The 26,553-nt window shown below is 48.2% G+C and overlaps 4 protein-coding genes across 5 annotated transcripts in view; 3 read left to right on the top strand and 1 right to left on the bottom strand.

Moving 5' to 3' along the window:
* P2RY6 (pyrimidinergic receptor P2Y6) overlaps nt 1-7,791 on the top strand; it is a 37,678-nt gene extending 29,887 nt beyond the window's left edge. Inside the window, exons 1-2 of one of the 2 annotated variants that reach the window (XM_081952897.1) lie at nt 4,872-4,928; nt 6,295-7,791. In XM_081952897.1, coding sequence (XP_081809023.1) covers nt 6,344-7,315 — 972 coding nt within the window. In that variant the 5' untranslated portion in view covers nt 4,872-4,928; nt 6,295-6,343 and the 3' untranslated portion in view covers nt 7,316-7,791. Of the gene's footprint in view, nt 1-4,871; nt 4,929-6,294 lie in introns of those variants that run through there. The other variant, XM_081952896.1, reaches the window with a different exon arrangement.
* FAM168A (family with sequence similarity 168 member A) overlaps nt 1-26,553 on the bottom strand; it is a 373,080-nt gene that overhangs the window by 91,758 nt on the left and 254,769 nt on the right. The window lies entirely within an intron of this gene.
* The window catches only part of RELT (RELT TNF receptor), a 483,787-nt gene that overhangs the window by 279,821 nt on the left and 177,413 nt on the right, over nt 1-26,553 (top strand). The gene's annotated exons all lie outside the window — the stretch shown is intronic.
* ARHGEF17 (Rho guanine nucleotide exchange factor 17) overlaps nt 22,380-26,553 on the top strand; it is a 126,556-nt gene continuing 122,382 nt past the window's right edge. The window contains exon 1 of the mRNA XM_081952868.1: nt 22,380-26,125. Coding sequence (XP_081808994.1) covers nt 22,523-26,125 — 3,603 coding nt within the window. The 5' untranslated portion in view covers nt 22,380-22,522. The remainder of the gene's footprint in view (nt 26,126-26,553) is intronic.

Genomic DNA, 26,553 nt, shown 5'->3' with positions numbered 1-26,553 from the left:
AGTCCAACCTCCTGCTCAAGAAGGGCACTCTTCCTCCTCTTCCTCCTTACAGAATAACACAGTTGAAAAGAGTCTTGGAGGTCTTCTAGTCCATCCCCCTGCTCAAGTAAGAGACCCTTCCTCCCCCCCATTACTACTACTACTACTACTACTACTACTACTACTACTACTACTACCACTACTACTACCAGAATAACACAATTGGAAGGAATCTTGGAGGTCTTCTAGTCCAACCTCCTGCTCAAGAAGGGCACCCTTCCTCCTCCTCTTCCTCCTCCTTACACAATAACACAGTTGGAAGGAGTCTTGGAGGTCTTCTAGTCCATCCCCCTACTCAAGCAAGAGACCCTTCCTCCCCCCACTACTACTACTACTACTACTACTACTACCAGAATAACACAATTGGAAGGAATCTTGGAGGTCTTCGAGTCTAACTTGCTGCTCAAGCAAGAAATCCTTACTACTACTACTACTACTACTACTACTACTACTACTACTACTACCACTACCACCACCACTACCACCACCACCAGAATAACGGAAGCTACTTTGGAAGTCTTCTAGTCCTACCCTCTGCTCAAGCAGCAGACCCTTCCTCCTCCTCTCTTCCTCCTCCTCTGCCAGCCCCACTCCCTTCTCCTACTGAAAATGTTACCTAGTTGGGTCATGAAACGTCTGCAAGAAAGCTACCAAGCTCAGAGATCATAAAAAAGGCCACCAGTTCAACCCTGAGCTACAAATATTCATTTCCGTGTGGTTGGATTTTCCTCCCTCGAGATGTTGGCAACGGTTGTCTGACTGTGTCTATTTGCTTGTGGGAGGCAGCCTTTGTGAAAGCATTTGCCAAGATTGTTGGGGCCGTCAAAAGTCCCTCCGCGGTTTGCTTGAAAGCAGCGCATTGTTTGATGGACGTGGCCCGGCCTTCACCTCGGCCACGAGACCGTGGCCAGCCCATCCCACGCAAGGATGCATGCGTGACACACACAAGGCTGACCCACAAGGCCAGAGGAGAGCCATCAAAAGGACACCTCCAACCTACAAACACTTTCAGCTACGCAACACTGCAACCCCAAGGGCCCGATCCTCAAATCCCATCGTCCCCAGCCCGCAGAGGAATCCAAATCGTTTGTCCTTGGAATATGTTTTTCCTGGTTCCCAAGCATTTCCGGAGCCGCGAAATCTCTAATTCCATATTTCTTTGCCCAAAAGGGAAAGAAAGAAGGAACAGCTTCATTTTTACATTTTCCAGGCTTTGATTCTTGTTAGGATGTCTTGTTTGTGGGCAGCTGTGCTGTGCGTGAACACAGCATGTTCTGGTTGTGTGTAAGGCGGTGGATCAGGGATCATGTGCCTGTGCATGCGTCGCAGTGCCGGAAACATGCTGGACAGCATGCGCAGCTGGCCTTTGGGTTTCTGGGATGGGCATGCGTGGCAGCCAGCTGGTCTTCCCACTGGAAATCTGGAGACCACCTGGCTGGTGCACACATGGCGGTTTTTTGGCTGTTTTGGGGGGCGTTTTCAGGGCGGTTTTTTGGCCATTTTCAGGGCGTTTTTCAGGGACGTTCCAAACTGTTTTTGGCCCGAAAATGGCCCGTTTTTGGGGTGGTGTTTGTTCCTTTTTCCCGATAAACAGCCGGAAAAAACAACCTGGTTTTTGGCCATTTTCCAGGCTGCTTTCAGGCCATTTGTCCGGCCGTTTTCCATCACTCCTGTGCCCGTGAAGACCAGCATGCATGCCGAAAACAAGAAGAGCAGCTGGCGTAGCACATGTGCCCATAGTGAGGGCTCTGTGTGCCACCTCTGGTATCACGGAAGTAGATTGTCGTAACCAACAAAAATGGATCAAGGCAGGAATCGGACGAAGGGAGTTAGGTTGCATGCGGGAGAGGATGCCCAGCTGTCCTCGACTTACAGCCTCAACGGAGCCATGATTTGTTAAGCGAGACATCGGTTAACTGAGTTCTGCCCCGTTTTACGACCTTTCCTGCCACCGTTGTTAAGCAAACGCCTGCAGTTGTTGAGTCAGGAACACAGTTGTTGAGTCAGGAACACGGTTGTTAAGTGAAGCGGGCTTCCTGACTGACTTTGCTTGTCAGAAGGTTGCAAAAAGGGATCAGGTGACCCCTCCCCCCCCAGGACACTACAACCGTCATAAATGTGAGTCAACTGTTAAGCATCACCAGGAGACAGTGAGTTCGTCCCACCTTAGGCATGAAAGCCCACTGGGTGACTTTGGGCCAATCACCAGGAGACGGTGAGTTCTAGTCCTGTTTTAGGCATGAAAGCCAGCTGGGTGATTTTGGGCAATCACCAGGAGACGGTGAATTCTAGTCTGATGTTAGGTATGAAAAGCAGCTGGGTGACTTTGGACCAATCACCAGGAGACGGTGGGTTGTAGTCCCGCCTTAGGCATGAAAGCCGGGTGGGTGACTTTGGGCCAATCACCACAATGAAGTAAGTATTAATCCCGCCTTAGGCATGAAAGATGACTGGGTGACTTTTGGCCAATCACCAGGAGATAGTGAGTTCTAGTCCCGCCTGAGGCATGAATGCCAGCTGAGTGGTCCAGTCCCTCTCTGAGCCCAACCTACCTCAAAGGGTTGTTGTCTGGAAATTAGGAGGAAGGAGTGTTATGTATATTCAATGCTGTCAGTTTTTTAAAATAAGCAATGAAGTGTGATAACAAATAAAACAAAAATAAAAGAAATTATAGAAGCTGAATTCTTGGGAAATACACATTCTTGTGTCTAGGGCAGTGATGGCGAACCTTTTTTGGCTCGTGTGCCACAAGTGGGGGGAGTGCAGGGGGGTCGAGTGCGGGCGTGCCGCACCCATAATGCAACACACGACCCCCCCAGTGCGCATGCATGCACAACGCGCAACCCCTCCATTTTTACATGTTTTTTCTGCCCTCCCCAGGCTCCAGGGGCTTTATAGGAGCCTGGGGAGGGTGAAAAGAGCCTCCCCCGACCCCCTGGAGGCCCTCCGGAGGCTTCAGGGACCATCTGGAGGCTTCCCTGAAGCCTTTGGAGCGCTTAAAACCACCCTCCGAGCAAACGGGAAGTGACTAATAGCTTTTAAAAAGGTGAAAAATAGCTTTTAAAAAGTTGAAATCAGCTGGCCAGCGCGCACGTGCGCGCTGGCCAGCTGACAGGGCAGCGCCTCGCGTGCCCTGACAAATGGCTCCGCGTGCCACTTGTGGCACGCGTGCCATAGGTTCGCCATCACGGGTCTAGGGCCTCCAATCTTTAGGATGGCAGCTCTGTTTTTATGTGTTCCTTCAAATGCACCCTTTTTCATCATCGCCCAGAGTGAGAAGGTGCATTTTTTCTTGATGGGATTTTATAGGTAGAAGCCTTTGAAGCAGGGGATTTATGAAAGTTAGAGAAACTCATCCTTAAAAGTTTTGCAATCTGTTCTGCTCTAGGGCAGAGGTGGGGAGCGATGGCCTTTTAATGACTTGTGGACTTCAACTCCCAGAATTCTTCAGCCAGCCATGCTCAGGAATTCTGGGAGTTGAAGTCCACAAGCCATGAAAGGGCCATAGTCCCCCACATGCTGACTGAGGGATTCTGGGAGTCATGAAAGGGCCACAATTTCCCACTCCTGTTCTAGAGAATGTATAGGGAACTTTTAACAGTTCATACATCTCTTGAACTGTCTGTCTCCCTCTCTGTGGTGAGTCCTTCTCTGTGTTTGCTTTGTTATTCTGGGCTTAAATTTCCATTTTACATGGTGTGAGTATGTTGAAACTTGCCTGTAATTTTTCATCCGGACTCTGAAAGGACGGATCTGATCTCTTTGTAAACAATAACACCTCCCTGTTCCTTAGAGAATAATAGAATAAAACAAAGAGTTCCTTATTTTGCATCTTCAAACAGTGAACTTGAGCAGACACCTTATATTATTTAAAGGTTCTCGTCCCTGGGCAACAAATTGTTTGGATGCTAAACAGAAATCTGGTTCGTTTTACTTTGCATCTTTTTTTATTGTGGCCATCAAAGATACATATATATTTCTATCTCGCTTTCTACTTTCCCTCCCCTCTTTTTCTCCTTCGTTTCTACCTTCTTCCTTCCTCATTTATTTCTCTCCAGCCTTTCTTATTTTCCTCTCTCCCTCAGATTTTAACTCCCTCCCTCCCTATCTTCCTTCCACTCTCCTTGCACTTTTCCTTTTCTTCCTTTTCCCTCCTTCTCTTTTTGCCTTCTTCATCTGTTTCTTTGCTTCCTTCCTTGTTCCTATCTCTCCTTCCTCCCTCCCACCTTCTATTTCCTTATTTCCTTCCTTCACTCCTCCCTCCCTCCTTTTCTTCCTTCCCTTTCCCCCCTCTCTTCTTTATCTTTTCCCTTCCTTTCTTCCTCCCTCCCTCCCTCCTTTCCTCCCTTTCTTCCTCCCTCCCTCCCTCCTTTCCTCCCTTTCTTCCTTCCCTTCTTTATCTCCTCCCTGCCTCCCTTCTCCTCCTTCTTTCCTCCCTCTCTCCCTCCCTTTCTTCCTTCCCTCCCTTTTCCCCTCCCTTATTTATCTTTTTCCTTCGTTCCTTGCTAGCTCCCTCTTTCTCTCTCTCTCTTTCTCTCTCTTGCTCCAGCAGCTTGAGAGTCTGATTCCTAACTGGGATGAGACTGCCATCTCCTGGCTCACAAAGATCATAGCAAGCCAGCATTTCTGATGCTCATAGATATAAAAAAGTTTACAGCCATGGCTGCCTGGAGAATTCTGGGAGTTGAAGTCCACAAGTTTTAAAGTCGCCAAGTTTGGAGACCCAGGCTCTAAAACGCTTGAGACAAGATGGGGTGGAAAGCCAAGAGAATTTAGCCATCTAAATCTAAAGATGGCTAAACTCACTTCTTTGATTAAAGGGAAAAACACACACACACACAATTACTTTTGTTTCTACTTGGAAACCTTTCCTGGACTTTGTGCTCAAGGTGGGGGCGAAAATGAAACTTTGATTTGTGGTTTTACCGATTAGATAGGTTTGCCATTATAGAAATACTTAGATTGTATGGAATAATTTGCCTCCAGAAGCTGTGAATTCTCCAAAAGTGGAAGTTTTTAAGAAGAGTTTGGACTATTATTTGTCTGAAATGGTAGAGGGTTTCTTGCCTGAGCAAGAGGGTTGGACTAGAAGACCTCCAAGGTCCCTTCCAACTCTGTTTATTCAATTCTATGCTATGCTATGCTATGCTAATATTCTATTCAATGGTGAAAAGAGTAAAAGGTTCTACATTTAGGGAAGAAAAACGAAATGCACAAGTACAGTATAGGTGGTACCTGGCTCAACAGTAGTAACTGTGAAAGGGATCTTGGAGTCCTAGTGGACAACCATTTAAATAGGAGCCAGCCGTGTGCAGCAGCTGCCAAAAAAGCCAACACAGTTCTAGGCTGCATCAACAGAGGGAGAGAATCAAGATCACGTGAAGGGTTAATACCACTTTACAAGGCCTTGGTAAGGCCACACTTGGAATACGGCATTCAGTTTTGGTCGCCACGATGTAGAAAAGATGTGGAGACTCCAGAAAGAGTGCAGAGAAGAGCAACAAAGATGATTAGGGGACTGGAGACTAAAACATATGAAGAACGGTTGCAGGAACTGGGTATGTTTAGCTTAAGAGAAAGAAGGACTAGGGGAGACGTGATAGCAGTCTTCCAATATCTCAGGGGTTGCCAGAAAGAAGAGGGAGTCAAGCTATTCTCCAAGGCACCTGAGGGTAGAACAAGAAGCAATGGGTGGAAACTAATCAAGGAGAGAAGCAACTTAGAACTTAAGGAGGAATTTCCTGACAGTGAGAACAATGAATCAGTGGAACAGAAGTTGCCTCCAGAAGTTGTGAATGCCCCAACACTGGAAGTCTTTAAGAAGATGTTGGATAGCCATTTGTCTGGAACGGTATAGGGTTTCCTGCCTAGGCAGGGGGTTGGACTAGAAGACCTCCAAGGTCCCTTCCAACTCTACTATTGTATTATTGTATTATTCTATTCTATTCCTTATTCTATTCCATTCCATTCTCTATTCTATTCTATTCTATTCTAATGGTCTATTCTATTCATTATCATGTAAAACTTAAAACTTGAAATTTGATGCTATTATCTTATTCTTTGGCACCAAGGGAGTCGGAAGCCAATGTCTTTTCTTTCTTGTTTTCCCTTGGGCCTCCTCCTTTCCCCCTCCCTTAACTTCCTCCTATTTTCTTTTGCATTTTTGTATTTTCCGTTGTAAACTCATTTAAAAAAAGAAAAAAGAAAGCCAAGAGAAGAAAAATACGTCTAACTACTCTTTGTACTTAACTCCAGGTTCACTGCAGCCGGACGGACGACTCCTGGGCCTCCAGAAGTCCTGGGGATGGACAACCAGACATCCTCGATGTCCGTCAAGGATTCCTGCACGTACCATGAAGAGTTCAAGCAGATCCTTCTGCCGGTGGTCTACTCCATCGTCCTGGTGTTGGGGTTTCCCTTGAACTTTGTGGTCATCGTCCAGATCTGGATCTCCCGGAAGGTCCTCACTCGTACCATGATCTACATGTTGAATCTGGCGGTGGCTGATCTCCTCTACGTCTGCTCTCTCCCGCTGCTGATCTACAACTATTCCCAGAAGGATTACTGGCCGTTCGGCGACTTCACCTGCCGCTTCGTGCGCTTCCAGTTCTACACCAACCTCCATGGCAGCATCCTTTTCCTCACCTGCATTAGCATCCAGCGCTACTTGGGCATCTGCTACCCGCTCTCCACCTGGCACAAGAAAAGGGGGAAACGCTTCACCTGGGGCGTCTGTGCCCTGGTTTGGATTGTGGTGACCGCCCAGTGCCTGCCCACTTTCCTCTACGCCTCCACCGGCATCCAGAGGAACCGGACGGTGTGCTACGACCTGAGTACGCCGGAAAACTCCGCCGGGTACTTCCCGTACGGCATCACCCTGACCGTCACGGGGTTCTTGATCCCCTTCCTCTCCATCTTGGGGTGCTACTGTAGCATGACCAAGATCCTGTGCCAGAAGGACGAGATGATCGGGCTGGCCGTCCGCAAGAAGAAGGACAAGGCCATCCGGATGATTATTATTGTGGTCCTTGTCTTCGCCATCAGCTTCTTCCCGTTCCACCTGACCAAGACCATCTACCTGATTATCCGCTCGTTCCCCGAGGTGCACTGCCTCACCCGCCAGGCCTTTGCCATCACCTACAAGTGCACCCGTCCCTTCGCCAGCATGAACAGCGTCCTGGATCCCATCCTCTTCTACTTCACCCAACGGAAGTTCCGGGAGAGTACGCGGCACTTACTGGACAAAGTCAGCTCCAAGTGGAAGCACGATTCGTGATGACGGACGAATCGGATCTTCTACCAAGGACAGGCGTGTGGTCTTCTCCCTTGGCATCACCCCTTCTTCTGCTCTTGGCACCCCGGGGCCCAACCGGCGGGAGAAAACGGCCTACCGTGAGCTGTAGGACGAGCTCTGGAGGCCGTGCCAATCCTTGAGAAGGTCCCTTCTCGTGGAGAAGACGAACGATACGGTGTAAATACTATCTTGGCCATCTGTTCCTTTCAACCATAGGTTTTGGCTGCGATAATTCTTCAACTGTTGGAAGGTGGTTGATTGGACCAAAGACTCAGGAGATCTCCTAATCTCCCATTTGTGTGAAGAGAGACCAAGCAGGAAAATTCTAAGCAGGAATCGCGAAGTCTGCTTTTATAAACCACGAGAAACGTCACCATTGGAAGGAAAATCCCAAGCTAATATTTTTAATCAATGGGGCAGAGAATTTCCCAATCACACCCTTTCTGGGTGCAGACTTTTTTTAAAAAAGGAATATAGGATTTTTACTCGGGAATAAACTAAATATTGACATTCTGGTGAATGACGAATGTGCCAATGGCACCATTTTTAATTTAATATATGTACAGTTAAGGACCTACTGTGATACATTTTTGGTGGAACAGACTTGGAAGGGACCTTGGAGGTTTTCTAGTCCAACCCCCTACTCAAGCAGGGAGCCTTATAGTATTCCGATCAAATGGTTGCCAGTCTCTTCTTAAAAACCCGCAGTGTTGGAGTACTCACAACTTCATGAGGCAAGTTGTTCCACTGGTTAATTGTTCTCCCCGTCAGGAAATTTCTCCTTGGTTCCAGGTTGAATCTCTCCTTGTTTAGTTACCATCATTCTGTGGATTGACTAGAGACGTTGGCATCCATGTATGGAAAGACTAAAGAGTGGTGGCCAGGGGGCTTACCCAGCTAAGAAGAAATCGCAGCTGTTCAAACACTCCAGACTTTAGTTATGGGGGCTGGGGGCTTGAGAAGGCATTGGCGGGGGGACCTATTAGGATCCAAAAGAATGTATCTCTCTTGCACAACCGTTCTCCGTCCTCTATGCATCCTGGAATATCTTCCCAGGATAAATCCGGCACCAGAAAAAGGATTTTGACTAAGAAAAATGGTATTTATGCACTTAAGTTTGAAAAGTGGACTTGGAAACAGAGTTGGGAATTCCCCTAATTTCTGCCCCCCCCCCTTTTTTTTTTATCTTAATCTCTTGATTCCAACAAATTGTGCATTGAGGTTTTATCGTACACAGGGAGTCCTTGACTTACAACCGTTTGTTTAGTGACCGTTCAAAGTTACGACAGTGTGGAAAACAGTGACTTGTGACCATTTTTCAGCGTCACGACTCTTGCAGCATTCCCAGGGTCATGTGATCAAAATTCGGACGCTTGCCAACTGGTTCATATTTACGACGGTCGCAGTGTCCCCTTTTGTGACCTTTTGACAAGCCAAGTTAATGGGGAAGCCAGATTCGCTTAACGACCGGGTGACTATCTTAAGAATTGCAGGGATTCACTGAACAAATCTGGCAAGAAAGGGTTGCAAAATTTGCTTAACCCCTGTCTCGCTGAGCGATGGAAATGTTGGGCGCGCGGTAACGTGAGGACTACCCATGCAATAATTAATGTGTACATGGAATATTCATTGGAGGTTTGGATGCTTTGTGTTTTGCCTTCACTTCTGAGCCTCTTTTCTTTGGAAATATATAAAATAAACCGAAGGGGTCTGAAAATAAACCGCAGAAGGACCTTTGCGGCTCAGACCTTCACGCATGAATCCAGCACGGTCAGGGATGGCCCTCGGTGGACTCAGCGCCGGGTTCAAGGGGCTTCCAAAACAACGTTGTCTCCAAAACGCCCCCCCCCCCCTCCCTGACTGCAGGTTTGGGATTTGGGAACTGAAAGGAGATAAAAGAAGGAAAATCTGACGCGATAAAATTGTATTTAATGACTGGCATCCCTTAAACAAAACATAATCTGGTTGTATTTTGGGCAGTGAAATGGCAGCTATTTTTCAGTTCAGCCTAAACAGTCACATCAGTTGGAAATGTGTTCCTACAGTTCAGCAGAGTGGAGAGTGGAGCCAGGAAGAGGCTTTTTAAGGAAAGCCACTGATTGCACTGATGATGTTATCTAGTTGGGTCGTGAAATGTCTGCAAGGAAACCACCAAGATCAGAGAGCACCAAGGACCCTGCAGTCCTCCTCCTCCTTTTCCCTTTCTCCTCCTCCTCCACCTTCACCTCCACCACTTCCTCCTCCTTCTCCACCCTCCTCTCCACAAACCTACCTCCCTTCTAGCACACTGATGATGTTACCTAGTTTGGTAATGAAACGTCTGCAAGAAAACAACCAAGCTCAGAGAGCACCAAGGATCCCACAGTTCTCCTCCTCCCCCTCCTCCTCCTCCTCCTCCTCCTCCTCATCTCCACAAACCCCACTCCCTTCTAGCACTGATGATGTTCCCTAGTTGGGTCATGAAATGTCTGCAAGAAAACAACCCAGCTCAGCGAGCAACAAGGACCCCTCAATTCTTCCTCCTCTTCCTCCTTCTCCTTCTCCTTCTCCTCCTCCTCCTCCTCCTCCTCCTCCCCTCTACAAACCCCATCCCCTTCTAGCACTGATGATGTTCCCTAGTTGGGTCATGAAACGTCTGGAAGAAAACAACCCAGCTCAGAGAACATCAAAGACCCAACAATTCTATCCTAAGCTCAAAATATTCATTTCTGTCAATTTCCCTGATTGGTAGAGGGTTTATTTCCCTCTTTGGGCATCAGAGATGAGATTTATTGGAAAAAATCCATCAATGCATGACTGAGGACATTTGAGTTAAACATACATTATTATTATTATTATTATTATTATTATTATTATTATGCCTTGTTTCCCATTTCTTTCTTTTGAGATCTTGCACATAATAATTTCTTCCTTTCAATTGTCAGTGTTGTGCTTTTTGTGGCCAGTGGCCTTGATGCAAAATATGTATGTGTGTGTGTGTTGTTTTTGTTGTTGTTGTTGAGTTGCAGTGCTTTTCTATATATATATATTTTGTAATTGCCGTATGCAGGTCTTCCAAGCACGCTGTTTGTTTCCTTTTATTTCTCACTCATTTGAATTGGAATAGTGTTTTTTTCAGACTTGACAACTTTCAGACGGGTGGACTTTAACTCCCAGAATTCCACAGAATTCCACATGGCTGGGGAATTCTGGGAGTTGAAGTTCATCTGTCTTAAAGCATCCAAGTCTGAGAAACAATGGATGAGAAGGATAAATATTTCAGTTTGGCTTCTGTGCAAACTCACAAGAGGAGTACATACCTTCCACATTTAAAAAAAAAAAATCTGGTTTTTGTATTGGGGAAAAATTCTCAAGTTTTGATCCGTTTCTTTAGGAGGTGTCTTTACAAACAACTAAAAATCTAATTGCAGCCTTTGCATCTTCTATATTTTTCCCCTTCAAGAGCATTCTCACAATCGTCAAATCACAAACTATTCAACCACATTTTAAGTGAACAGGTCCAGGGTCAGTGAATAACCATTTGCAACATCAATTTTGTGATATTGTGAGCTCTTTGGGGCAGGGAGCTGCAGTGGTGTAACTTCTTACATTCCTTCATAAAGTTAAAAATAAAAATAAAACAAAGAAACAAGTGTGCCAGTGTCTTGATGTGCGGAGGCATGTGCTTGTGTGCGAAAGTAAGTAGTGGGGATTCTCTTCTTCTGACCGAGGCTTCCCGAGAGAATGAAGCAAACTCCTTGGCCCGACAAAAAACCCTTTTATTCATTGACTGTGAATTCTGCTCCTTCACCTCCAGCAAAGTCTTTCGAGGGAGGATTTACGGTCACAGACCTTATCTGGCTTGGAGAGCTGCCAGACCGATCTCTGCAAAACTTTGCAAGGAGTCTCGGAGCGTCACGAACCAATGAAGGGAACTAATTGTCTCCTGCAAACTCCACTCCCCTGACGCTCCCTTTTATTTCCTCTGGGAGGGGCCATTCATCGTCCACCTGTGGCCTTACTCCCAAGTCGGCCCTTGCTCCTTAGCCGTTCCCTTCTCCTGGCAGCATGCATACATCGGGAACAGGCTCCAGCTGTTCTTCTGCCCCACTGATCTCCGACTCTGAAGGCAGTTGATAACTGTCCGATGGCTGTGGTCCCCTCTCTGCCTCCGACACAGAGCCCTCCTCAGAGCCTTCCTCAGATTCCAGGACTGGCCCATCTTCCTCCCCAACCTCCTCACTGTCCGAATCTACTGCCAGCTCCAGTGGCCACTGGCAGGCCACAACATCTCTGGGATCATTTTGATGATAGAAGATAGAAAAAGAGAAAAAGAAAGAAACAGAAAAACAGAGAGAAAGAGAAACAGAGAAAGAGAAAATGGGAGAAAGAGAGAGACAGAGAGAAAAAGTGAGAAAGAGAAGGAGAGAGAAAGTGAGAGAAAGAAAGAAACAGAAAATGAGAGAAAGAGAGAGAAAGAGTGAAGGAGAAAGTATGAGAGAGGAAAATAGGAGATCAGGATCATGGCATAGCTGGGAGTGAAGCTGGATGTGGGAAAATGAGATATAGGTAGTCCTTATTTATAACCCTTCATTTCGTGACTGTTCAAAGTGACAAGATCGCTGAAAAAAGTGAATTATTATGACCGTTTTTCAAAGTTACAACCGTCGCAGCATTCCCATGGTCACCTGACTAACATTTGGCAACTGGCATGTATGTATGACGGTTGCAGGGTCCCATTGTCATGTGATCTCCTTCTCCAACCCCCTGCTCAAGCAAGAGACCCTAACCCATTTGACCTAAATGGTTGTCTAATCTCGTCTTAATATCCTCCGGTGATGGAGCCCCCCACAACCTCTGGTGCCAAGCAGTTCCACTGGTTAATTGCTCTCACTGTCAGGAAATCCCTCCTCAATTCCAGGTTGCTTCTCTCCTTGATTAGTTTCCATCCATTGTTTCTTTCCCTGCCCTCAGGTGCTTTGGAGAATAGGTTGAGCCCCTCTTCTTCTTCTTCATGGCAGCCCCTTAAATATTGAAAGACTGCTATCATGTCCCCCCCTTAGTCCTTCTTTTCTCTAGGCTGGTCATACCCAGTTCTTCATATGTTTAGTCTCCAGTCCCCTAATCATATTTGCTGCTCTTCTCTGCACTCTCAAAATCTTTTTTATAATATGGGGATCAAAACTGGATGCAGCATTCCAGGTGTATTACTGTCTCTGTGCCCAGTTTTGTATTACACATTTTTATTACAAAAAATACCCTTTATTACAGATTGGTATTGTTTGTATTACAGTTGTAATTACTTTTTTTTAAAAAGAGTTTTTTTTTCCAAAATACAAAATTACAAAAACAAACATTCCATCTGTCCTTATGCAGTGTGTCGTCTGGGTACAAATATCTATGTGCAACATCGTTCCTCTTTTGCCACATCTTTCACATTCATATTAACATTATTTCCCTAAGTTTAGTATTATAATATATTGAGCATTTAAAAACATGATAAAACTCTCCCTTTTTCTTCTTGCTATCTTCTAATAATAATGTATCAACATTAAGCATCCTTATTCTTAACATACACATACTAACCTTTTTATATCTTTATCTAAGTGTATTATCTACTTATCTTTTTAGCTTTCTTCATTTCCAAATTCCTTTCCCCCCCCTCTCCAACCATTGGTAAAATACTTCCCAAATCATATAATATTCAGTTTGCTCTTTTTCCTTAATTGCTAATGTTAATCTGTTCATTTCTGCACATTCTAATATTTTCCTTATCAGCTTCTCATCCATAGGAATCTCTCCACTTTTCCAAAGTTGTGCAAATACAATTCTGTGCAAATACAATTCATCATCCATGAATGATGAAATATGCGTTCTCTTTATTATAAATTTCAGGTAGAATTCCCAGCAGAAATGTTTTTGGCTTCAGCAATAATACAACAGTAGAGTTGGAAGGGACCTTGGAGGTCTTCTAGTCCAACCCCCTGCCTAGGCGGGAACCCTATACCGTTTCAGACAGATGGCTATCCAACATCTTCTTAAAGACTTCCAGTGTTGGGGCTTTCACAACTTCTGGAGGCAACTTCTGTTCCACTGATTAATTGTTCTCACTGTCAGGAAATTTCTCCTCAGTTCTAAGTTGCTTCTCTCCTTGATTAGTTTCCACCCATTGCTTCTTGTGCTACCCTCAGGTGCCTTGGATAATAGTTTGGCTCCCTCTTCTTTGTGGCAACCCCTGAGATATTGGAAGACTGCTATGATGTCTCCCCTAGTCCTTCTTTCTCTTAAGCAGCTCAGTATGTTGTTGTATCATCTCTTCCAACCATGTCTTAATTTTTGTCCAATACTTATTTGCCCCTCCGCATGTCCACCACATATGATAATAAGATCCAGGTATTTGGTGGCACTTCCAACATTGAGTTGAGTTGTCTTTAAACATCTTTGCCAACTTCGCCGGTGGTACATACCATTTACAGATGTAATTACTGTAGTACTATTTTCTATGCCAGCAAATTTGGAAAATAGAGCAATGAAGTTGAGGATAAGACGCCGAGAGGCCAGAGGTCAAGCCATTCCCGCCATCGCTCAGCTTAGACCAGTAAATAAAATTGCAGGAATGTTGCAGGGAAAGCTCAAAAGATTTATTTGAAGAAAGTTTTATGGTCATGCAGCGCCATCTATCTAACAAACAGCTCTGCAAAGGGACAGCTTATTTCTGAGACCTCGGTGTGAGTCACGACAGAAAATTCTGCAAATTTTTATCAAGGAACAAATTCCTTGATAATTTCCTGCTCAAGCTTATCAACCAGAACAGGAAACTTTTTAGGAGAATTGCTATGCAACCAAGCAAACAGAGAGAAATACACTTTATAAAGGCTTAGTAAGGCCGCACCTGGAATGCTGCGTCCCGTTTTGCTTAGAAAAAAGATGCGGAGGCTTTGGAAAGAGTGCAGAGAAGAGCAGCAAAGAGGATTAAAGGCCTGGAGACAAGAACCTCATGAGGAATGGCTGCAGATTTAGGGTTGGCTAGTCTAGAGAAAAGAAGGAGTAGGGGGGACGGGACGGGACTTGATAGCAGTATTTGAGAGGCTGCCACAAAGAAGAGGGAGTCTAGCTATTTTCCAAAGCTGGAAGGGAAGAGAAGAGAAGAGAAGAGAAGAGAAGAGAAGAGAAGAGAAGAGAAGAGCAGAGCAGAGCAGAGTAGAGCAGAGCAGAGAATATAGAATGGAAGGGAAGGGAATACAATACAAGAGAAGAGAAGAGAATAAGAAGAGAATAAAATAGAATAGAATAAGAATAGAAAAATAGAATAGAGAATAGAATAAGAATAGAATAGAGAATAGAATAGGATTATAGAATAGAATAGGAATAGAAAAATAGAATAGAATAAGGATCTAGAATAGAATAGGAATATAGAATAGAATAGGAATATGGAATAGAATAGAATAAGAATAGAGTAGAATAGAATAGAATAGAAAAGGGAATAGAAGAAGAATAGAATAGAATAGAAATAGAAAAATAGAATAGAGAATAGAATAAGACTAGAATAGAGAATAGAATAGGATTATAGAATAGAATAGGAATAGAAAAATAGAATAGAATAAGGATCTAGAATAGAATAGGAATATAGAATAGAATAGGAATATGGAATAGAATAGAATAAGAATAGAGTAGAATAGAATAGAAAAGGGAATAGAATAAGAATAGAATAGAAATAGAAAAATAGAATAGAGAATAGAATAGAATAAAAGAGGATAGAGAATAGAGAATAGAATAGGAGAGAATTGGAAGGCACCTTAGAGGTCATCTAGCCCAACCCCTTGCTTTGGCAGGAAACCCTACACCACTTCAGACCTAGAACTAAGGAGAAACTTCCCGACATGAGAACAGTTGACCAGTGGAACACCTTCCCTTTAGATGTCGTGGAGTGCTCCATCACAGGAGGTCCTTAAGAAGAAATTGGACCGGGATTTGTCCGGAATGGTATAGGTTTTCCTGCCCTATGCAGGGGGCTGGACTGGAAGACCTCCAAGGTCCCTTCTGTCTCTGTGATTCTGCTGTCATCTCTGCATCTTAACTGCAGTCCTGGAGGATGCCTGCAAAGCATTTTTAGGGGGTGGGGGAAAAAAACCCTGAAAATTCCCAGCGAAACTCAGTGTCACTTGTCAATGGATGACTGATTAAAGGCCGTGTTTCCACCTTCGCTGCGGGAGGCCTTAATGGGTTATTCTCTAACTAAACAGAACCCGGCCGTTTCAGAATAGAATAATGAAGCCGTTCCTGAAGCATACACAACCCTGTTGTGTGCTTACACAGGCGCACACGTGTTGTCTTGCAGCATAGTTGAGAAGGTACTTATGCTGAATGATCATCCCCCACCATCCAGTCAGAGCTGAAGAAGCTTCTTGGAGGAGAAGCGAAACGTCTTCGAAGAAAAACCAGAAAGTCCAGTTGCCTCTTGGGGAAAAAAAAAGCCCCTTTGGGACAAACACCACAATTGTTTTGGTGTGCTGTGGTTGTGCTGAAAACTAAGAAATAAGTGCTGGGTTTTAGTAAAACCATTGTAAAACAGGGTTATGTAGCCATAGGATGCAAGAAACCGCTGAGAATATTTTTTTAAAACAAAGTTTTCTTTCTTTTCTTTCCATATGCATTCACAAATATACATATTCTCATAGATACTATTAACATTTATCTGTTGTCTTCTGGCATTTATCACAATCTGCTTAAAAATATAAAAAACACAATTGGGATCACTTTCTTGCCACCCCACATCTCCATCTTATTTTGCAACATCCCTACTCCTTCCTTCTTCCTTCCCAACCTCCCATCTCTATCTTCTTTCCTCCTCTCCTCTTTTCTTCTTCTCCCTCCCTCTCCCCCACTCCTCCTCTCTTCTTCTCCTTCTTGCCCTCCTTTACTTCCTCTGCTTTTACCCTTTCTTTCTTTCCCGCCTCATCCTTCCTCCTTTCTTCTTCCCCTCTTTCCCGCTCTCCTCCTCCCTTCCTTCTTCTCCTCTCTCCTACTCTTAATTCCCCTCCTTTACTTCCTCTGCTTTTACCCTTTCTTTCCTTCCTCATCCTCCCTCCTTTCTTCTTCCCCTTTCCCGCTCTCCTCCTCTCTTCCCTTCCTTCTTCCCCGCTCCCCTACTCTTAATTCCCCTCCTTTACTTCCTCTGCTTTTACCCTTTCCTTCTTTCCTTCCTCATCCTCCCTCCTTTCTTCTTCCCCTCTTTCCCCGCCTCCTCTCTTCTTTCTTACCCTCTCTCCTACTCTTAATTCCCCTCCCTTACTCCCTTACTCCTTACTCTGCTTTACCCTTTCTTCCTTTCCCTCATTCTTCCTCCTTTCTTCTTCCCCTCTCTTTCCCCCTCCCCTCCTCTCTTCCCTTCCTTCTTCTCCTCTCTCCTACTCTTAATTCCCCTCCTTTACCTCCTCTGCTTTTACCCTTTCTTTCTTTCCCTCCTTTCTTCTTCCCCTCTCCCCCTCTCTCCTCCTCTCTTCTCTTCCTTCTTCCCCTCTCTCCTACTGTTAATCCCCCTCCCTTACTTCCTCTGCTTTACACTTTCTTCTTCCCCTCTCTTTCCCCCCTCCTCTCTTCTCTTCTCTTCTCTTCCTTCTTACCCTCTTTCCTATTGTTTTACCCTTTCTTCTTTTCCCTCCTCTTCCTCCCTCCTCCTTCCGTTGTTGCCCTTGCTTATTTTCTTTCTCTGATGGATTTTCGGGGTGGCATTCCAGAAACAGCTGAAAATATGATCTCCTTGCCAAGCATTCAAAACTGCAGTCATGTGATCGTCAGAACTTTGGTTCCACGTTGTAAATCCTGGTTTCCAGCTAGGGTCATAACTTCACACAGGCGCTAAGTGACCGGTCGTAAGTCGAGGACTACCTGTTCTATATCAGGACTGCCTTCAGACAACCTGGCTCCCAAAATTGTGAATGCTCCAACCCTGCAGGTTTTTAAGAAGAGATTGGCTTTGGGTCTCCTGCTTGAGCAGGGGGTTGGGCTAGATGACCTCCAAGGGTCCCTTCCAGCTTTATTATTCCGTTAACCTGCAAGGCGTGGCTAGGGTGAAGATGTTTTTCTTTCTGTGTCTGGGGATTTAGCTCAGGGTGTTGTGCCTAAATGCCTAAATAATATACTGAATCATAAATGAACCACAATGACGTTGTGACGGTGGAAACAAATGGTAGCTTTTCTGTCCCTTTTAGTGGCGGTGTGGGTCGTAAGCGCTTCATTGCACTGACGTGTGCAAACAACGAAAGCACAAGGCTTACTATGTGGAGTATTGGCTCCAGGAAGGCATTTTCTTAAGATCAACCTTTTGCCTACAACAGTTCATGACCTATTTATTTATTTCTGGAGCACACCGGCAGGCTGGGACTCTTGGGGGAGTTTACATGCAGGAGACCCCAGACCCCAAATGCAAATTGAACCCAGGAGGCAGAGCAAGGAAACAAGCAACGAAGGCAACAGATAATAACTATCATGAGAAGCACAGAGCTTCTCTGTCCTTCTCTGTCCTGGGCATGAAAAAAATGAAGCATTGGGCAGGAGGGCAAAGCAGAGGAAGAGCGAGGGAAGGGGATAGCAGGGGTGGAAAAGGGGATCTCGGGGTGTGTTTGAAAGAGGGGGGAAAAGAGGAAGAAGGGGAGGGAAGGGGGAGGGGGGGAGGAAGGCAGGCAGGAAGACCAGAAACAAGAAAGGAAGGGAGGGAGGGAGGGAGGGAGGGAGGGAGGGAGGGAGGGAGGAAGGAAGGAAGGAAGGAAGGAAGGAAGGAAGGAAGGAAGGAAGGAAGGAGCTAGCTGTGGTGGCGCAGTGGTTGGAATGCAGTATTGCAGGCAAACTCTGCCCACAGCCAGGAGTTCAATCCTGTCTGGCTCAAGGTATATAAGTGCTGTTGCTATTGCGAAGGAAGGAAGGAAGGAAGGAAAAGGGAAGGGAGGGAAAGAAGAAGAAGAGGAAGGGGAGGAGGAAGGCAGGCAGGAAGACCAGAAGGAAGGAAGGAAAAGGGAAGGGTGGAAGGGAAGGAGGGAAAGAAGAAGAGGAGGAGGAGGAAGAAGGTAGGTAGGCAGGAAGACCAGAAACAAAGAAGGAAGGAAGCAAAAAGGAAGGGAGGGAGGGAAAGAGGAAGAAGGGGAGGGGGAGGAGGAAAGCAGGCAGGAAGAGCAGAAACAAAGAAGGAAGGAAGGAAGCAAAAGGGAGGGAGGGAAAGTTGAAGAGGAGGAAGGAAGGAAGGAAGGAAAAGGGAAGGGAGGGAGAGGCTACAGGTAGTCCTCGGCTTACAGCAGTTCCTTTAGTGATGATTCTCAGTCCCAACGGTAGTGAAAAAATGACCGTTTTTCACAGCTACGACCGTTGCAGCATCCCCAGGGCCACACGATCCAAATTCAGACGCTGGGCAAGCGGTTCCTCATTATGACGGCTGCCGTTTCCCAGGGTCACGTGACCCCCTTTTGCGAGGACAAGCCAAGTCAATCCTGCCTCTGGCGATCTCTGTGTCAGATCCCTGCACAGGGGGGTCTGGGCACAAACCCCCCCAAGAGGTTCACACTTCTGGCTGCTTTTAAATTCTGTGCAGGGTGGGACTCTCGGCCTCCGGAGATTCCCAAGGGATGCCTGGAAAAAATGGAAAAGTACAAATATATCCATTTCTTAGGCCTCTCTCTCTCTCTCTCTCATTCTTTCTCTCATTCTCTTTCATTGTCTCTCTCTGATTGTCTCTCTTTCTCACTGTCTTTCTCAGTCTCTCTAGCTCTCTGAATCTCTCATTCTTTCTCTCATTCTTTCATTGTCTCTCTCTGATTGTCTCTCTAATTCTGTTTCTCTCATTGTCTCTCTGTCTCTCTCTGTCTCGATTTCTCTGTCTTTCTCATTCTCTCATTCCCTTTCATTGTCTCTCTCAGATTCTCTCTCTATTTCTATTTCTCTCATTGTCTTTCTCAGTCTCTATACCTGTCTCTCTCTTTCTCTTTCATTCTCTCTCTCTCTCTCTCATTGTCTTCATCTCTTTCATTGTCTCTAATTTTCTTTCTCTCATTCTCTCTCTCTCTCTCTCACTCTCTCATTGTCTCTCTCATTCTCTCTTTCTCTCTCTTTCTGTGTGTGTTTGTACGTAAATCGATATGCTCGCAAGGGAATTCTGGGAGTTGAGGTCCACACACATCTTAAAAGGGCCAAGGTTGAGTAACACTAATCTACATTACAGGTTAGTACTCGATTTACAACAGTTTGTTTAGCAATCAAAGTTACGACGACAGTCAAAAAAGTGACTTATGGCCGTTTTTCAAAATTTGGAGGATTGGCAACCAGTAACAGGCTCGTATTTACGACAGTTGCAGTGTCCTGGGGTCATGTGATGGCCTTTTGTGACCTCACAAACGAAGGCAGATTCACTTAACAATTGGGTTACTAATTGAACGACGGCAATGATTCATTCAACAATTCTGGCAAGAACATCCCTAAAAGGAGGCAAAACTCACTTAAAAAATGTCTCACTTAGCAACATACATTTCAGGTTCAGGACTGGTGCCTGTCTATTTAAACTCAATTTGCTTGGGAATCGACAAGCGAGGAAAACTCCCTTGGGATCCCTTTCGGATAGCCGAGTTCCAAAATTGTAAAATGTTTGTACACATCAGTTGCAAAATTCCTGTTCGAACCAACGGCAGGGTTGCTAATCCAGCAAATGCAATTTACTTTTGCATTTAAACCTTGTTGGCTTCTTCAGGAATTGCCTTGCCGAACTGGAAAGTCATAATTTGCATCCATCGCGTAGGCATATATGTGTGTTTTCGTATTTTGTATGTAAATCTATATACTGGCTGGGGAATTCTGGGAGTTGAAGTATCTTTCTGTATCTCTCTGTCTCTTTCTCATTCTCTCTCTTTCTCTCATTTTCTCTCTAATTGTCTCTCACCTCTTTCACTCTCTCTCATTGTCTCTTTCTCTCTCTCTTTCTCTCTTCCACATTCTTTCTCTCATTCACTTTCATTGTCTCTCTTTCCCATTGTCCCTTTCTCATTCTCCCTCTGTTTCTCTCTTTCATTGTCTCATTGTCTCTTCCTCTCTCATTCTCTTTCTGTGTGTGTGTGTGTGTGTATGTGTGTGTGTTATGTAAATCTATATGCTGGCTGGGGAATTCTGGGAGTTGAAGTCCATACACATCTAGAAAAGGACCAAGGCTGCGTAACACTAATCCACAATACTGGTTAGTTGTGAACTTAGAACAGTTTGTTTAAACGATTAAAGTTACAAAGGCACTGAAAAAAGTGACTTATGGCCGATTCCCACACTTATGACTCTTGTGGCATCCCCAAGGATCGTGACGTAAAAAAAATCTGGATGCTTGGCAATCCAGTGCAGTACAAAGCAATGCAGACTTATCCTGCTAATGCAATTAATTATTGCATTTAAGTGCACCTTGGCTTCTTGAGTTTTGAAGGTGTTGCCTTGCCCAACTGGAAAGCCGCAATTTGCATCCCTTGCCTAGGCCTCTGTGTGTGTGTGTGTGTGTGTGTGTTTGTCAGTGCCTGTAAATCTATATTGACCCCTTTTCCGTTCTTTTCCTCCCCCTGCTCCTTCTGTTTCTCTTGCAAAGAATGTTCCCAAAGATTTGTTCTTGCAAAAGACCATCCCTCCTATTTTGGGGGAGGGGGGGAGGGAAAGAGGAAGCCACGCCCCTTCAGGGAGAAAGTTTATGTGAAACTTTCTTTGGAGGAAACACACACACAAAGAGAGCAAGAGAGGGGGGGGAGGAAGCAGGCAAAAAATAAACACAACCAACAAACAGAAAAATGCGAAGGGGAGAGAAGGATGCGCTTTAAAAGGGGAGAAATGGGGGGTCTAATTTTTCTTTTTTTAAACAAAAATTAAGCCTTTGTCGGGTCTTTTCTTTTGCAGAAGATCCGGGGGGGGTCTCCCCCGCTCCCCTAAGCCCCCCCCCCAGCGCGACTTAGAAGTTGCATTTTAAATAGAAATTGGATTTTCACACGGCAGCGCTGCGGAGCTGGCCTTTGGATCGCCTTTGGAGGGCCTGGAAGTTGGACTTGGGTCGATTCCCCCCCCCCTTCGTGGGGGTTTTTTTATGGGGAGGGGTTTTTTCTTCTTCTTCTTCTTCTTCCCCCTCCTCCGCCCTCCGGCCCCGGGACTTGGCTCGGCCGAGCGAATCGGAACCGCCGCGCGGAAGGAGCGTTTACATTGTTGCCGTCCACGCCGCTACGGAGCTGCTTTCGGCCGGATTTTCCTCGCCTCTCCGCCCTCCTCCCCTACCCGCGGGACCCGAGCTCCGAAGTGAACGTGGGAACGCGGTGGAAGACTGCTGCCTGCCTCCTCTGCACACCCGGTGCTTTTCTTTTCTCTCTCTCTCTCTCTCTCTTTTACTTTTTCTTTCTTCTGCTCTCTGATTCTTGTTTTCTTTCTTTTCTCTTTTTCTCTTTCTAATTCTTTCTCGTGTTTTCTTTCCTTTCTTCCTTCTTTCTTTCTCTCGCTCTTTCATTCCTCTTTTCTTTTCTCTTTCTCTAGTTCTTTCTCTCGTATTTCCTTTCCTTTCTCCATTCCTTCTCTCGCTCTCTCATTCTCACCCTCTCTCATTCTTGTTTTCTTTCATTCCTTTTTCTACTTCTTTCTCTCGTATTTTCTTTCTTTTTTTCCTTCTTTCTTTCACTCTTTGATTCTCTCTCTCGTTCTTGTTTTCTTTCATTCCTTTTTCTACTTCTTTCTCTCGTATTTTCTTTCTTTTTTTCCTTCCTTCTTTCTTTCACTCTTTGATTCTCTCTCTCGTTCTTGTTTTCTTTCTTTTCTCTTTTTCACTTTCTAGTTCTTTCTCTCATATTTTCTTTCCTTCCTTCCTTCCTTCCTTCTTTCGCTCTTCCCCTTTTTCTCTTTCTCGTTTTCTGGTTCTTTCTTGATTTTTTTTTTTACTTTCTCCTCCCTTTCTGTCTCCTGCTGCCTCTTTTTTCTTCCTTTTTGTCTTTCCTTCCGATTTTCTTTTTCTTTCTTTCTCTCTCTCACAACACCCCTCCCTCCCTCCCTCCTTCCTTCCTTCTTCCTTCCTTCCTTCCTTCCTTCCTTCCTTCCTTCCTTCCTTCCTTCCTTCGGATGGCTTGAGGCCGGCGGGGGCGGCGTGCCCGGGACGCTTCCCAGACTCGGGGATCCCGCCGCAGAGCCGGGGGAGGGGAGGGGAGGGCCCTGCAACCGGCGGCCTCCACAATGGCGGAGGGGGGCCCGGGCCAGAAGAGGACTCCCCTCTACCGGAGCGTCTCCTTCCAGCGCTTGGCCAAGTGGACCGGGCCAGCCCAGCCCGACGGAGGAGGAGGGGACGACCCTCGGGGGGAGCCGCCAGCGCCGCCGCCTCGCCAGCCTCCCCCGCCCAGCGCCGAGAACCCACCGCCGCCGGAGCCCATCGGGCGGCGATCGCCCGGCCGCGCCGCTTCCTTCAGCGTCTCCTCCCGCCCAACAGCCGCCGAGCCGGCCGGCCGCGCCCTGCGGAGCCTCTCGCCCTCCGTGCGCCAACTTTCCCAGCGCTTCTGCGCCGGCCCCCAAGACCAAGCGCCCGCCGGCCGCGGAAGGACCACCTGCGGCCGCGGGCAGAAGGAGCTGGGGGGCTCCGAGGCCGCCGGGCCGCCCCCGCAACCCCCGCCGCCGCCCCGCAGCACCAGCAGCAGCCCCGCCGCCCCGTCCTCCTCCTCCTCCTCCTCCTCCTGCAAAGGGCCGGGCGAGGCTCCGGCGCCGGACTGGCCCAGCGTGACGGAGATGCGCAAACTTTTCGGCGAGAGTTTTCGGCGGCAGCAGCAGCAGCAGCTCCAGGCAGCCGAGCGAGGACGGGGCGTCCCGGGCGAGGAAGGCTCCGGCCCGCGGAGCCAAGCGGGGCCGGCGTCGGGCTCCGACCTCCCGGCGGCTGCGCTGCGGCTTCCCGACGGCGGCCCGGCTCTGGACGGGCCCTGCTGGGCCGAAGAAGAGCGCCGGGGCGCCCCTCCGCCGCCGCCGCCCCGCAGCTGCATCCCTTTCGCGGGGCTCCGGCCGCCTCGGGGCCCGCCGGAGAGGCCGCCGCCTCAGCTGTGGGATACTTCGCATTCCTGGCATAGTTCGGCCACCGCCACCGCCTCGCCGGCCCCCTGCCCGGCCGGGGGCGTCTGGGTCCCCCCGGAGATCTCCAGCAGCAGCGAGGACGAGTTGAGGCCTTTGGGGCCCAGGCCGGGCGGGAAGGGCCCCCCAAGGCCCTCCTCAGGCAGTGAGGAAGAGGAGGAGGAGGAGGAGGCCGGGCCCCAGAGAGGGAGGAAGAAGAAGAGGGAAACTGAGGCCCAGGAGGAGGCCAGGGTGGTGCCCGGCATGGAGTGGCACCTCAAGGCGCAGCTGGACCTCTCTGGGGGTCTCCTGCCCCCTCAGGAGGAGGAGAGGACTACCCCGGGGGTCTCCGTGGCTGAGGGAGCCAGGCCGCTTTTGGGGGTCCCCCCCGCCCCCCTTTCCACGGGGCCTGCCCTGCCTCTGGTGTCCCGCGTCTCCAAGGTCAACCTCCCCCCCTTTGCATCCAGCCCGGCCGGCTCCCGAAGTAGCAGCAGATACTCCAGCACGGAGACCTTGAAGGAGGACGAGCAGCCGGGGGTCTCCTGGGCCCTCGGCTTGGGTCGGGCCCCCAGTTTCAGCCAGAGCGACAGCCCGGCTAGGTTGCAGCCCCCCATCCGGGCCCGCCCCAAGCTGCCGCTGGGCTCGGGGAGGTCCAAGCAGGAGTTGGCCTCCTTTGAGAGTTGGCTGCCTTGCGGCCTCGAACCCGCGGCCAGAGCCAAGCACCAGAAGTCCATGTCTAATCCGGACATCGCCAGCGAGACCTTGGCCCTGCTCAGCTTCCTGAAATCGGACCTGTCCGAGCTGAAGGCCAAGAAAAGGGGCAGCCGGTTGAGTGACCACGAAGACCTGGCATTCGGCAGCAACAACGGCGATGGTGAAAGCAGATATGAACGTTCTCCCCAAGGAGGAGCCGAGCCCCCGTTGGTTGGGAGATCCCAAGGTGAGGCTCAGCCCCCCAACCGTTGGGTGTTGGGTCACCGGCCAACCCTGAAGGACCTCACGGCGACCCTGAGACGGGCCAAATCCTTCACTTACTCGGACAAACCAGCCTCCCGCCGCCTGTGCCTGCAGAATGCCATGAAGTCCAGCTCTTCGGAGCTTCTGCTGGCCACTCGCTTTGACCACAATGGCGTGGTTTCCGACAGCCGGGACGGGGAAGAGGAGGTGCTCCCTGTAATCATCCAAGATCAGTACATCCAAGAAGCCAGGCAGGTTTTTGAGAAGATAAGTAAGATGAGCTCAGGACACGACTATAATTTCAACTCGGAGTCTAAGGAAAGGGGGAAGGGCGGCACGGAGGAGGGAGAGGAGGCCCTGAGAGAAGGAGAAAGCGGCGGTCAGTGCTTGGAGAAAGCTGGCTCTGAAGGAAACGTACTCTGCAGGACATCTTTAGAAGAAGGTCCTGAGTCCAGCATGACCGATGAAGGAATTGTGACCGAGCCAGAGACGTCTCCTGCCTACAGCTATCTCGATCCTTCTGTCGCTGCGTGGAAGTTGGCCAACCGAAGAGGAACGGAGGCCTCCTCTCTTGAGAAGCTTCTCCCAAACCATCTAGCCCAAGGGAACGAGAACGTCGCCGCTGTGGACGAGGTGCTCCCCAGTCCCAAGACGCTGTCCCAGGGCTTGTCGGAGACCCCCCTGACTCCTAGCGCCCTCCGCCGCCGCAGGAAGTTCCCATCCTTGGGAACCAACGGTTCCGATACCAGCAACGGGAGCAGTGGAGAATCTAGTGGGGATTCCTATCGCTCTCTCAGCGACCCCATGCCCCACCGGAGATGCTCCATCACCGAGGACTCCAAGAACTTCTCCATGGATAGCAACCTCCTGGGCTCCTTGAATTCCAAGCCCAGCATCTTAGATGCTTCGGCCGCCACGTTGTCTGACTGTACAGGTAGCGCTGCCAGCGACCTCTCCGTCTGCAGCGAAGGCCTGAAGGATTATAGCACCGTGATCCAGAACATCGTCAGCCAGCCCGGCGCCCTCGACAAGGTGATTGACGAGAAGGGCAACGGGAAGCCCATCAAGAAGAAGTCCTTCAGCGACCCCAGCCGCCGTGGCGAGCATGCCAGCCCGGGCTTCATGGGCGCCGGGGAACCCATCAACGAGACGGAGCAGAATATCCTTCCGTCCAGCAGCGAGCCCATCCTTTCGGAGCAGCGGGCCCAGTCCACGGAGCAGGAAGTGCGCCGGTTGTCCTCCCAGTCGGAGCAAATCCTGCCGATGCCACCAGAAGACAACGAGGTCCCTCCAAACTTCAGCTTCGATCCCAAGCTGGCTGAAGTCTTGTCGCCCAGGATAGTCCGGCGTAGTTCCAAGAAGCGCAGCGACCGGGCGAACAATCAGGAGAGCAGAAAGGAAGAGATGGCACTGTCTTCCGTGGTGCCCACCACACTGGGCAGAGCAAGGCCGGGCTCCAAGCACGTGCGCCACACCAGCGAACCGGCCACCTTCCTCCGCCTCTCCGATGCCCACCTGCCCAGCTCGCTCTATCACAATGCCCACCCTGCCATCCAGGAGCTCCCACACCTGCCGACCAAGCCTTCTGCAGGTCTTCAGGTCCCATCCCTGGAGGATGTCACCAAGCAGTACATGTTGACTCTCAGTTCCGGGGAGACCCTCCCCAACAGCACTGTGGATACCCCCAGATCGTCGCCTTCCACGCCGACCACCACGGAGCCCAAGCTGCCCAGATGCCCCAAACACCACGGAGAGGTCAATGCCAGTAGCTCCCGGACGAAACCACTAGTGGTGAGTATCCTTGGTCTTTCTTTTTGGTTTTCTGGAGTCTTAAGAAATCGTCTTTGCTGATGGTTTAGTTCTGCTGACTTATTCAGCGTTTGGGGATCGGGGTTAAAATTTTGCAAACCGAGTTGTCCTGTTAGGATTGTTTGCTCTGACCGCAGGTGGGACTTGGAACGTCATGGTCTTCTCCACTTCGGGTGGGACTTGAGTTTGAGTGTGGTAGTACCTAGCTGCAAAGACAGTGGCATGAAATAGTCTTGACAAGGTATTTTGGTTTCTAGTCCTCATGGCAAGGAAGGAGTAGCAATGGGTACGGTTTACTATTTGCCAGGTCTCGCGCAACCAAGTTGTTAATAGGAACTAGGCTTGTGGTGGTAGCGTTTTTAACTTCCGGCGGAGGAATTGCATGACGCAACACACAAGGGCTGTCTCTC

This window comes from Natrix helvetica (assembly GCF_964273705.1).
Source record: "Natrix helvetica genome assembly, chromosome: 4".
In the NCBI taxonomy this organism is placed as follows: Eukaryota; Metazoa; Chordata; class Lepidosauria; order Squamata; family Natricidae; genus Natrix; species Natrix helvetica.
Note: the sequence above shows the minus strand (reverse complement) of the source record. Positions and strands in the feature narration are given on the sequence as shown.